General features: G+C 34.9%; 1 protein-coding gene and 3 long non-coding RNA genes across 5 annotated transcripts; 2 read left to right on the top strand and 2 right to left on the bottom strand.

The window, feature by feature from the left end:
• Window positions 1-208: 208 nt before the first annotated feature.
• LOC109588449 (uncharacterized) lies at window positions 209-620 on the bottom strand. Its single transcript, XR_002188162.1, has 2 exons — window positions 498-620; window positions 209-454 (listed from the first exon to the last, which is right to left on the bottom strand). It is a non-coding gene; the product is annotated as an uncharacterized LOC109588449 (long non-coding RNA).
• Window positions 621-986: 366 nt separating this feature from the next.
• Window positions 987-2,793, top strand: LOC109588451 (uncharacterized). The gene is made up of 3 exons (XM_020004624.1): window positions 987-1,124; window positions 1,348-2,455; window positions 2,505-2,793. Exons 1-3 carry the CDS (start codon window positions 1,018-1,020, stop codon window positions 2,727-2,729), a joined length of 1,440 nt encoding a protein of 479 aa, XP_019860183.1. The 5' UTR covers window positions 987-1,017; the 3' UTR covers window positions 2,730-2,793.
• Window positions 2,794-7,711: 4,918 nt separating this feature from the next.
• On the top strand, window positions 7,712-8,204 carry LOC109588454 (uncharacterized). Its single transcript, XR_002188168.1, has 2 exons — window positions 7,712-7,835; window positions 7,886-8,204. It is a non-coding gene; the product is annotated as an uncharacterized LOC109588454 (long non-coding RNA).
• A 664-nt stretch (window positions 8,205-8,868) lies between these two features.
• LOC109588450 (uncharacterized) lies at window positions 8,869-10,903 on the bottom strand. Of its 2 annotated transcripts, none has more exons than XR_002188164.1 (6): window positions 10,802-10,903; window positions 10,261-10,762; window positions 9,617-9,662; window positions 9,341-9,441; window positions 9,019-9,083; window positions 8,869-8,967 (listed from the first exon to the last, which is right to left on the bottom strand). It is a non-coding gene; the product is annotated as an uncharacterized LOC109588450 (long non-coding RNA). The 2 variants fall into 2 exon arrangements; XR_002188163.1 differs by having other exon boundaries at window positions 10,261-10,754.
• Window positions 10,904-11,282: the final 379 nt, after the last annotated feature.

Here is an 11,282-nt window from a genome sequence, read left to right as displayed (position 1 = left end):
CACGGGGGGTTTGGGAAAGTATGAATATTATCATTTGCATGAATGTCTGATCTCATAAAAATAACACTTATCATTTATGACAAATAACTGATCTCTTAAATTCCAGTAACATTTTGATTTGTTAGAAATAACACATCTTTCCTTGAACACGTATCATCTAAGACTGTGCATGACTCTGATCTCTTGTACCCTTCCCATTCAGCTTCACTTCCACTAACATGATTTCGGTATACTGCAATTTCATTCAACAATTAAGAACATCATAGTCACTAGTACAGGCATTAAAACCGTCGAAACATGCAATTGCTAATGGTAAAAAAAGAGTGACCAGTTATACGATGCCTTTTTCTTTATCGAGTCTCTCTGAGCCATTCCTTGAGCCTGGGGCTATCTGATCCTCCTTGTTTGGTCCTCAGTATCAGATCCCTCTTGTTTGGTCCTATCAATAATAAGACTACAGCAGAGATAACAATAACAGTAATATACACATTTCTGACTTGGAAAGACTCCTTGGATTTGATGAGCTCTTGATCTCCACCAAGAACACTGACATGCATGAAGCTTAAACACACTCAAGGCTAGTAGCTCTGCTTTATCGCCATCTCTACTGGTTAACACGCCTACTCAGGGATATAATATACTAACGTGATAATAAATCCCTGGCCTACTATAGGCGGGGTGAGGATCACGTGATGAGGTGAAGTCTTAGAAAATCGTAGCTACCACCATCACTTGAATAGCTACATCGATTAGCTACATAGATAAAAAACATCCATTATGAAATTGACGCATTAATGAGGCGATGCGCTTCGCGCATCGCCACACTACCTTTCCATATTTATATTATTGATGAGGAATTTTGTCCAGGATGGCGTTCCATAGTCTCTCACCATCATTATTATACACAACTTCATGATCGATCGAAGGATCGATCGATCGATCGATTCGCATGGAAGATCTATCTCCAGGCCTCACGTGATACATAGGCGTGGTCCTTTTTAATCACGTGATCTCGTTATGATGGCGGGTGAAGGCACTTATGCTCTACATGATGAATTATTGGATTTTGTGGAAGAGCTATTGGTTAGTATCAGTTCCAGAGACTTCCAGCAGAGATCAGAAAGGTTTGAAATTTATAATAAATATTAATAATAAAAACAATAATTATAATTATTAATGATAGTATGGGAATCAACTGAGAGATCAATGTAATTTGTTAGTGGCTCAGTACACATAAGTTTAGTTTTAATGCTGCTTTTTGTGGGTTACTTGTAGACTTGTGATTTTAATTATTTTATCAAAATAATGAAAATGATTTTCACTTATGTCTTGTGTACCGTTTTTTAGTTATGCTGATATTTTAGATGTCATGAATCGTTGTTTCGAATTTATAGTTTACATTGATGGCATATCCTTAGATTTTGGTACTCTTCTCGAATCGCTTCAGGAAGTGATGAATGCATTGGAATCCATAGAGAATAACACCCAGTTTAGAGGTAGACCTCGTCTTCAGATAGAGGCTGATCAGTTGCAGTTTTTTATTGATTGTTGTTTTCGTGTGAAAGATATAGCTGATATGTATCATTGCTCAAAACGTACAATTGAAAGGAGAATGCAAGAATATTCTATTAGGGCAAGTAATTCTTCAACAATTTCAGATGGTGAGCTAGATAACCAGATATCAGCTTTACTTGCTGTTCATCGACGAATTGGAGAAAAGTCAGTTATTGGTCATTTACGCAGTTCTCACATTTACGTGCAAAGACATAGAGTGAGGGAATCAATTCGACGTGTTGACCCTATTGGTATACAAATACGGCATCGTACTGCATTGCATCGGAGACAATATTGTGTGAGAAGCCCAAATTCACTATGGCACATCGACGGATATCACAAACTTGTTCGTTGGAACATCGTTATTCATGGTGCTATTGATGGCTTCAGCCGTTTAATTACATATCTGAGAGTATCACCTAACAACAGTTCACAGAGTGTACTTAGGGCATTTTCTGCAGCAGTATCTCAATATGGGATTCCATCCAGAATTTGTATTGATAGAGGAGGAGAAAATGTTTTAATTACAAGATGGATGCTGGAGCACCCCCTTCGCGGTGTTGGTAGACACAGTGTCATAGCTGGGCGCAGTGTACACAATCAAAGGATCGAAAGGTTATGGAGGGATTTATATTCTGGATGCATATGTTTCTTCTACAGTTTTTTCTATTACTTGGAAGATATAGGCATTTTGAATAAAGATGATGTTTTTGATAAATATGCTTTGCACTTTGTATTCCTTCCCATAATTCAACAACAGCTGGATACATTTAGAGAAGGCTGGGCTCATCATTCACTACGGACTATGAACAATCGAACACCGTTTCAGTTGTGGGTTCTTGGCTTGAGCCATGTACAATCATATGATTCAGGATGTGATGAAATAACTGGTCTAATGGAAGTATGTCATTGTATTATTACTTATAATGTTCCATTAATCTTATTTTTAGAATCCTGAACTTTATGGAGTTGATTGGGATGGTCCGGCTTCAACTGATAATGATACTACTGTGGTGGAGGTCAATGATCTTCCTAATTTACTATCTGAAGATCATGTTTCTAACTTGAAAAGCCTCATTCCCAAATTTGATACACTCTCAGATGAATGGATGATTAGCAGCTATACTATTGCCAAAATGTATGTGCATGAAAACTCAATTTATGAAGTCAATTGAATTACTGTGTTATTTTTAATAATAATTATTATTATTCACTGGATCACGTGATTCACCACCTTGATTAGCTAGTTTACTGATTTATATTGAGCTTGGTTAGATCTACCGTATACTCGCTCAGACAACGTGCAACATGGAGGACGAGGAAGAGAAACGTGTTCTTTTGGATTTAAGTCCATCCAAGGCAGAGAGAGCGAGAGAAGCAATTGAATTCTTGTCTTCTCTTCCTGGTCCAAGCGGTGCCGCAAAGAGTACGCTACCACAGCGTAGTTCACGTCAAAAGGCTAATACTAGTAGCAGTGCCCTTAGTCGTAGCCAAAGTGAGTCGGTACTATATGTATAAAGGGTGGAAGAGTAGATTTTAGAAGCAGTCGAATTTTGTAGCCATGACTTGTGACTGGTCAGGCATGGCAAGGGGAAGACCATGTCAGGCGGTTTTTGTCTTTGTTATTGGTTAATAGAGCTCTTTCATGGGTGTAATCAACAGGAGGGTGTAGCTAACTTGAATTGTCGATGTCTGCCATGGCAAGAATGTAATGGGAGGGAATGGAGGAAAAAAATCTGAATAAATTCTGCTGTTTACATTCTAGGCTAGAGAAAGGTAGAACATGCATGAAGGTATATTGAGTGAAGAATTCTCTATAGTATTCTTCAGTGAAGTATCAGTGATATCTCTGCTATGATGAAAATTCTCAGTTTGTTGTATACCTCCATTTGTTGAGTGTAAACTCATGGTATGGTGGATGGTGTAACTCCACCTTCCCATTAATTACATCTGTGCCAGAGCTCTATAGAAGCAATTTCAGTAATAATTATAGTAATAATTATATGCTCCACCCTATGTTAATTCAATAACTATAATTAAAAGGGTGAATTATTAGTGTAAAATAGACACTCTATTTTTGTGGTATTTCTACTCAGTTTTACCAAATTAATACCATGCAGTGACTTATCACTGACTTGACCCTTAAATTATGTCTTGGTATTTTAGCAAACCTTGATGATGCAACTACCAATGCATTATGTGCTCTTAGAGCCTTACGAGAAGGAAACCTGGGAAAGAAGAGGAAAAGTAACGTGGTACAGGAGATAGTGAAGAAGAAGAGAGGTTCTGTGTGGCGGCATAACTTTTATTGCTTGGCATATACTGGTTAGTTAGTATTATCTGTATGAATATAGTTTATAGCTATAGTTACAGATAAAGCGACATGTACATGTATTTGCATAAGCCTTGCAATGTATATAGTTTAGCTACACTAAAGACACGTCTATACTATAGTTACCATTGGATATAATTCTAAATATCTGAACTATGGAGCTTACTTGTAACTCTTCATTTGTATTTTGATTTTATGTGCTTCAAAGTGAATTTGAGACTCAGTAGATAATTAACACTCTGAATCCAAAGTTTTAATGAACATATTTTATTTAATTGCAGGTCAAACTCATATTCCAGTTAGTGAAAGTGAGAAAGATCAGCTCCGAAATGCAGGGCTGGGATCAAAGGATATCACCCTTTGTCTTGATGCTAGTTATGATGAGTTTCAAGCTGAAATTATAGATACTTTTCCTCAGTTAAGGGATGGAGGTGGTTATAGATTTTTGAAAGGTATGAATTATAGTGTAATGAGACAATTCTTATGTTTTTGTCAGGAACTGCTAACTCTAAAACCTTAACACTATTGTCTCATCACTGTCATAAATCCCCACGTCATTTGAAGGAGAGTGTTGGGAAACGCACTTATATAAGACCGGTACAAAAAGATTTAGATTTAACACCTATTGATGCTAGTGATGACGAAGAAGTATGTCAGTAAAGCTTTTTTGATATTTTTGTATGTATAATTATGTAGATGACAGAAGTTTGCCTTACTTGTGATAGGAAAGTCCCATTGGCTATTTTAGAGGATCATATTATTACTTGCAATAATAAAAAGGACAAGAAGCAAGCTTATTACTTTATGTCACTGCAACATTCAGGGTTTGTTTTATAGGTCAAAGAAGATTGTAGACTCTATTGATCTGACACATGATGGTGGCCATGATACTAGTAGCAGTAGTGAAAATGAGGTATGTTATTGGGGGCCTTGCAGAATAGTATTTTTATTCCAATGTAGGATCTTCCAAGAGTAAGTTTTAAGAAATTTGTTCCCAAGAAGGTAGTTTAGTTTTTTATAATATTTTTGTTTACTTTACGTATTTTAGTCTCTAGATGAGCTCGCAACAGAAGAGTCCTTGCTAAGTCATGCTGTAACTGAGAGTAGTTTTGCAACTACTGGGTGTTCAGACAGGTATTTTCTCATTCTATTAGTAGTCTTGTGTGTCATGATATTTTTATTTTTAGTACTCTTATGGTTAATGACATTTTTATGGCCATCAAGGCCGTTTGTACTCCTGTATCTTTGGATGTGACTAGGATTGAGGTGAGAAGGTCTTCTGTGCTACAGGATGGGTTAAAGGAGGTTGGGAAACCAAAGTTCAAACCATGTCATACTTTAAAGGTATTTGTGGTAATACAGATTATAGACATTGCACTCATATACATGAACATGTAAATACTGTATATTGGATAGTTTGTGATTTTCGAAAATTTTGGAGAGTAGAAATGACATTAGAATAAAATTTGTTGCATTTCTATTTCACTAAACATCTAATGGCTTTATTAGCATCTCTAATAGCTGCAGGACTAATAGCATCAGAAAGACATTTTCTGGAAGTGATGCTTCCAAGTGAACAGCCATTTTGACATAATGTGTTCTATGCTTATTATGGTGACACCTATACATATATTGCCAGAATTAATTTTTATCAAGAGTTTAATTTCGAAAGTTCAGAATTAATGGCAATGAAACTGATGAAAATAAGCACCCATTGTAAATTATACCTAGTATGGTAATATGCATACATATAATGTCTGTTATATTATTAACCTTTACTAGTGTAGACATAAACTTTTATTTCAAGTTATTCCTAGCTGCTTTCAAGTTTTTGTCTATTATAGGTCTCATTTGTTGGTAAAGGAGCAGTTGATTGTGGTGGGCCACGGCGAGAGTTCTTTAGATTGGTGGCTCTCGAAGCTAAAGACAAGTTTTTTACAGGGGGCTTGAAGAAGTTCTTTTTATGTGACATAATGGCTATTCAGGTAAATTTAATGTATTTCTACATTGTAATAAACAGGATTTCCCACAAAGTACCGTATTTCCTTGAGTAATTGCCGCTCCCGAATAGCCACCTCCCATGGCTATGGTAGTCAAAGAAGTTACTGCCCCCTTCAAATAGATGCTGCATATAATATTATTCATTATTAATAATAACTAATTATTAATAGGTAATTAATTAATTAATGAGTAAAATAGCCATCTAGTCACAGTTGAGTAGTTGCTTTATCCTATCGATTAGTTTTTCTTTCCAGTAAAGGTATAGATACATGGTACATCTAGACCCTTTCCAAATGCAATTTTCCCATTTCCTTGAGCTTCTATTTGACTTTCCTAAAGGAAGAAATACGATGCAACTTGTGAGAACTCCCTGGGAATGAAGAATGGCTCACAATACAAAGACACTTATTAAAGAGGAAACATCTATACTCCTGTAGCCGAGGTAGAAAATGACAGTTTTCCTTTTGCAGACCTGGAACTGGAAGAAGATGATGGGGTATATTTCACAGGGATTTTATTTCACTAATTTAACATTTTAAAAAAATTTATGAAAATTTTTATTTGTGAAATTTTTTTTTTCATACTAATAGTCAGTAGAAGAAAAATGCAAAAAATTTCTGGTGAATAGGTTGAAAGGTGATTTTCATGAAATATTTTCTCCAGGAAATATACCCCCTATGTGGTAGTTAATTGATAATGAATCAATAATTTTATTACTTTGTTTAAAAAGTAAAAATTAATGATAATAAAATTCATTTTAATAATCACCTCCTTATAGTTGCCTTCCTCCTTAAATGAACAAATAAAATAGATGCAGCTTTTACTCGAGGAAATACAGTGTATGCTAAGTGAACTAAACAGCATACTTTTTGAGTATACAGTACATGGCATTTAGAGTTACTTTAATTCATAAATATCCAATTTTAATCGGAATCAGCTCAAAGTTAATGCACAGCATAAGTATTGTATATGTATCAGAAAAATCATAGTTATAAAAATAGAAATTATTTTCTTTTTATTTATGGAGAAATTTTGCTAAAGTTCTGGTACTTTAATATAGGGACTTGGCACAATTTTTGAGTAATTTTACAAATTCGTATAAATTCAATTTCGATTGGAATCAGCTCACAGTTGATACACAACATAAAGATGTGTAGGTGTCAGGAAAATGTTGAATTCTCTTGTTGTGACTTTTTGTCAGAGTCTAATTTCCTAAGATTAGCACTGCAGTATGTTGGAAACCCTGATTATATCCACTTGGGGCTGTGCTGTATTAAAATTTATTACATTTTTGTACTAATTTTTAGAGAAATGATTATTTTAATTTTGGCTGTTTGATGGCAATTTCAGTGATTCAAGGGGGTGGGAGGATGCCGTTTTTACACGATGAAGTGTACCAGCAGATTATTGATGGTACAAAGATGGAAGTGAAAATAGCCGATCTACCAGATGGGCACTTAAGTTATGTGTGTAAAAAGGTAATTGAACTTTTTTCATTTTAATACTGTAATTTAAATTTTAAAAATAGCTAGAAGAAATTGAGACAGATGAGGAAATGAAAGTTTTGCTAAACAGTGATGAAGTTGTATCTATGCTACATGAATGTGGCTACAGGCGGCCGATATCAAGTCTAACTTTAGAAGACAAATCATCTTTGTCGTCACTATTAATTAATTATCATCTTTTTGTGAAGCCAAAGGCTGCAGTAGATCAGTTTTTGAAGGGTTTAGAGACACTAAATGTTCTCACTTTAATTAAAAAGTATCCTGTTTTGGCCAAACCATATTTCGTAAATGTACAGGATCCACTCACAGCAGGTGCATGTAATGTTTTTTAGATGAAGTAAAGCATTTATTCACTGTCCAGTTCAGTGAGTTGGGTACAAATGTGAGGCTAAGAGAGGAACAGACATGGGTCCATTTTACAGATTTTATAGATGAGTGTGAAGGTTAGTGTAAGTTTAATAATATATATGTTTTATATCTTGCTAAATTGTAGAGGGAAATCTTAAAGTAGCATTGAAGGACTTGCTAAGTTTTGTCACTGGATCTTGCTTTGTACCTCCAGAAGGTTTTCCTGTAAACCCATGTGTCATCTTCAATAATCAAACTCTTTGTACTGCCACCACTTGTGACATGACACTGAAGTTACCCCTGTACGAAAAGTATGATGACTTCAAGGAAGCAATGACTATGTCTGTAGTGGGAAATGATGGGCTTGGTGCTGGTCCTTAATTCCAAAATAATTTCATTTATATACTTCCCATCATTTTGTGACTCAAGTTCTTTTTGCATTTATCATCTTTTTTAAACTGTGATTGAATTGATGCGTGCTTGGAATGAGTCTAATCAACCTACTTGTAGATAAAGTGAAGCAGTTGTCTTGTAAGACTTTAAAATGTGTTTGCAGTTGTTTTTTGTCAATACTGCAAAAGTAAGTGTGTAAATTTTATTTATGAAAGATGCTGAAAGTTTTTATGCTAAAAGAGTAAAAAATTGGTCACCTTTTTTGAGCTCCAAAAATAATTTTTTAAAGAAATTAGTGCATGATGATTCATGGAATTGTTTTTTGATGGGATAATGGCATAGAAACTAAGGATCAGTATGCATGTATTCATGCATAGAGGATAGGATAGCTTAGAAGAGCATAGCATACAGCAGCTCAGTTGTGACATCATTGAAGACAGCATAAATCAGCTGTCATCACTATTATTGTATGTACTCAATCAGTGCAATTATTATCAATAATCATCAAATCTGTACTTCATACAACTCAAAAGGTCACTCACACCATAGATCAGAATTGCACTGCTAACTCACTTGAAAAATCATTTATTATTATCCCACTACTGTATTGAGCCAATAGGTCAATTTCTCATCCCTGAATCAAATGAAGAACCTTTGCCTGGACAGCTTTTAATTGGCTTTTATGGTGTGGCATTAGTTCATGGACTGCTATCGCATTATAATAATTATTAAAAACAATTTTAGTAACAAAAAACAAATATAATAATACACAACAATGCATAATATAAAATTATAAATGTTCATGCCCAGATCTTCAGATTCTGAATGACAAGTCTACAAACATGGAAAGAAACATAAAACGAGAAAATGCATAATTGAATTTACTTGAATGCAAGACTCATTGATAGTGTCAGTATCTCCTAAACTTGTGCATTGAGAAAATGGTGACACTAAAGAGATAGAGAAACCAAAAAAGGAAGGTGTACAGCACTGAATTTATTATCACAACTAATGATTGCCAGTAATGGCAATGGTGATTGTATTGCCATCTGTGCTCAAAAGCAATGTCAATAGTAATTGGTTTATCTGAGACATAATGAAAAATACATCCATGTACAGTCATCAGTGACATAGGCCTGTGATAATTACCATTACAATTACTCAGTAATCCATTAACTCAAATACATGTACATCACATACCACTTACCATTGCATTACTGCATAATCTCAAGTCTCAACACATCTTTTTCTTAAATACATTAATGTCCTTGGAACAAACTGTTTCTTGATTATGAGTAGGTAACGGCACTAAAAAGGGAAAGAGATGGTAATTTTAAGTATACATTGATGTTGAATTTTCTTAGCATTTTGTCTTTCCAGTCTCCTGTACAATAAATAATACATTATTACTGATCAAATGACATTCACTCTCTCTCCTTTACTGTACAAGTGTACATGTACTGTAATGTGAATTGTGTCTTACCATCATGTTGTTAGGACACACAATGCTTCTGTTACACAAAACTGTACTATAATAATAAATAATACAAAAAACGTGACATTGATGTACATACTATTTATGCTAAAAATATTTTTATATTATTTATAGGACCAAACAAGGGAAATAAAATAAGATTGAGAACCAGATCAGTAAGCCTCAAGGAATGGTCCAGACAGACCCAATAAAGGAATAGGGATTTTATAATTCGTGTCAGTATCAGTACAAATATTAGTGACTCTTTTAAACATTAACAAGAACATGAGAGATAAAAGAATCCTTTATTGCATCATAATCAAAATGAATACAGTTCAGACTTTAAACAAAGCAGCCCTTGGTTTCTATACTTCACCAACAACACTCACATCAGAACTATTGTTCTCAACTATGGAGACCTCAACTGATCAAGGACATTATTTCGTTAGACAGAATTCAAAGGCGTTCTACGAAATTTATACTTAATGACTATCAATCAGATTATAAAACTTGACTAATGAAGTTGCATTTACTTCCCTTAGTGCACTTCTTTGAGCATAGCGATATTCTATTTTTCATCAAAAATCTCAAACACCCTTCGCCAAACTTTAATATACTGGATTATGTTCTTTCTGTTCTGGCCCAGTCTCTACCTGATCAGTCACTTCCTGTAAGCTTCAACACTGATTTACTACATCAAACAAGGCAAGATTCTTTTACTTCAATCGTCTCCCTGTGTTATGGAACTCACTCCCTTCTGTTGATCTTTCCCTTTCCTTCCTCTCTCTAAAATTATCTATTTTTAATATATTTTTTGAATCATTTTATCATTAATTTTGACTCCTCTCTGCACTGTTCTTTTCATTTCAAATGCCCTTGTGATAAATGTTATTCTAACTAATTCCTATTTTTCTTTACACTCTTATCATTTCCTTTACTCTGTATCTCTGGTCCTCCGCTATGCGGTAGTACCTTCAACTTAGCTATTTTCCTACTCTTCTTGTCTTTTTACTCTGTCACCATAGTTCAGTGTGAAGTTTAAATAAATAAATTAATAAATAACACTGACACTCTCAGTTTGATTGTCTGAGTCTGTCTCGGTGTTGGTGTATACTGTCAAAATGAGTGTTACAGATTTTCCACACATCTAAGGAGCTACATAAGTATTACTACAACAATTACAATAAAACTAACCATTAAACCTCTTTAAACTGGATTAACTTGCTGACAATTTTCGACGCCATCTTGGTTTCTTGAAAGCAGACACGCCTATTATAGGAGGGGCAATGGTCACGTGATGATGAGAAGAAGTCGTTAAGTGAAGATCCGGTATATCCATCAAAAAACCGATCACGGAATCGATGCATTAATGAGGCGATGCGCTTCGCGCATCGCCGCTGTATCTTTTTTATTGTTTAATTATTAATTTTTTTGGCGGACTTGGCGTTCCATACTTCTCTTCTTGGGAAGCTCTCAGCTTCTTCTTCATCATGAAGATGGTCTGCTTCATCCTTGCCAGGATACGGACTAAGCCAGCCCACGTGCAGCATGGACTGATCAGTGATCATCAGTGGTCAGATCCACTCTGGATCGATCAGATCAGCTTTAATAGTCCGGTCACACCCCTTAAAAATAATGTAATGGGTCAGTCCTTTGATATGATCATGATAAAGTA

This window comes from Amphimedon queenslandica, unplaced genomic scaffold (genome assembly GCF_000090795.2).
Source record: "Amphimedon queenslandica unplaced genomic scaffold, v1.1 AMPQUscaffold_12087, whole genome shotgun sequence".
Taxonomy (NCBI): domain Eukaryota; kingdom Metazoa; phylum Porifera; class Demospongiae; order Haplosclerida; family Niphatidae; genus Amphimedon; species Amphimedon queenslandica.
This window is presented reverse-complemented; position numbering and strand designations above follow the sequence as displayed.

What these genes read in the sequence shown, in the direction of transcription:
- LOC109588451 (XM_020004624.1), top strand. Translation starts at nt 1,018, where the DNA reads ATGATGGCGGGTGAAGGCACTTATGCTCTACATGATGAATTATTGGAT. An exon ending in TTCCAGCAGAGATCAGAAAG is followed by an intron (nt 1,125 to 1,347) that starts GTTTGAAATTTA and finishes ACCGTTTTTTAG; the next exon opens with TTATGCTGATATTTTAGATG. An exon ending in AAATAACTGGTCTAATGGAA is followed by an intron (nt 2,456 to 2,504) that starts GTATGTCATTGT and finishes TCTTATTTTTAG; the next exon opens with AATCCTGAACTTTATGGAGT.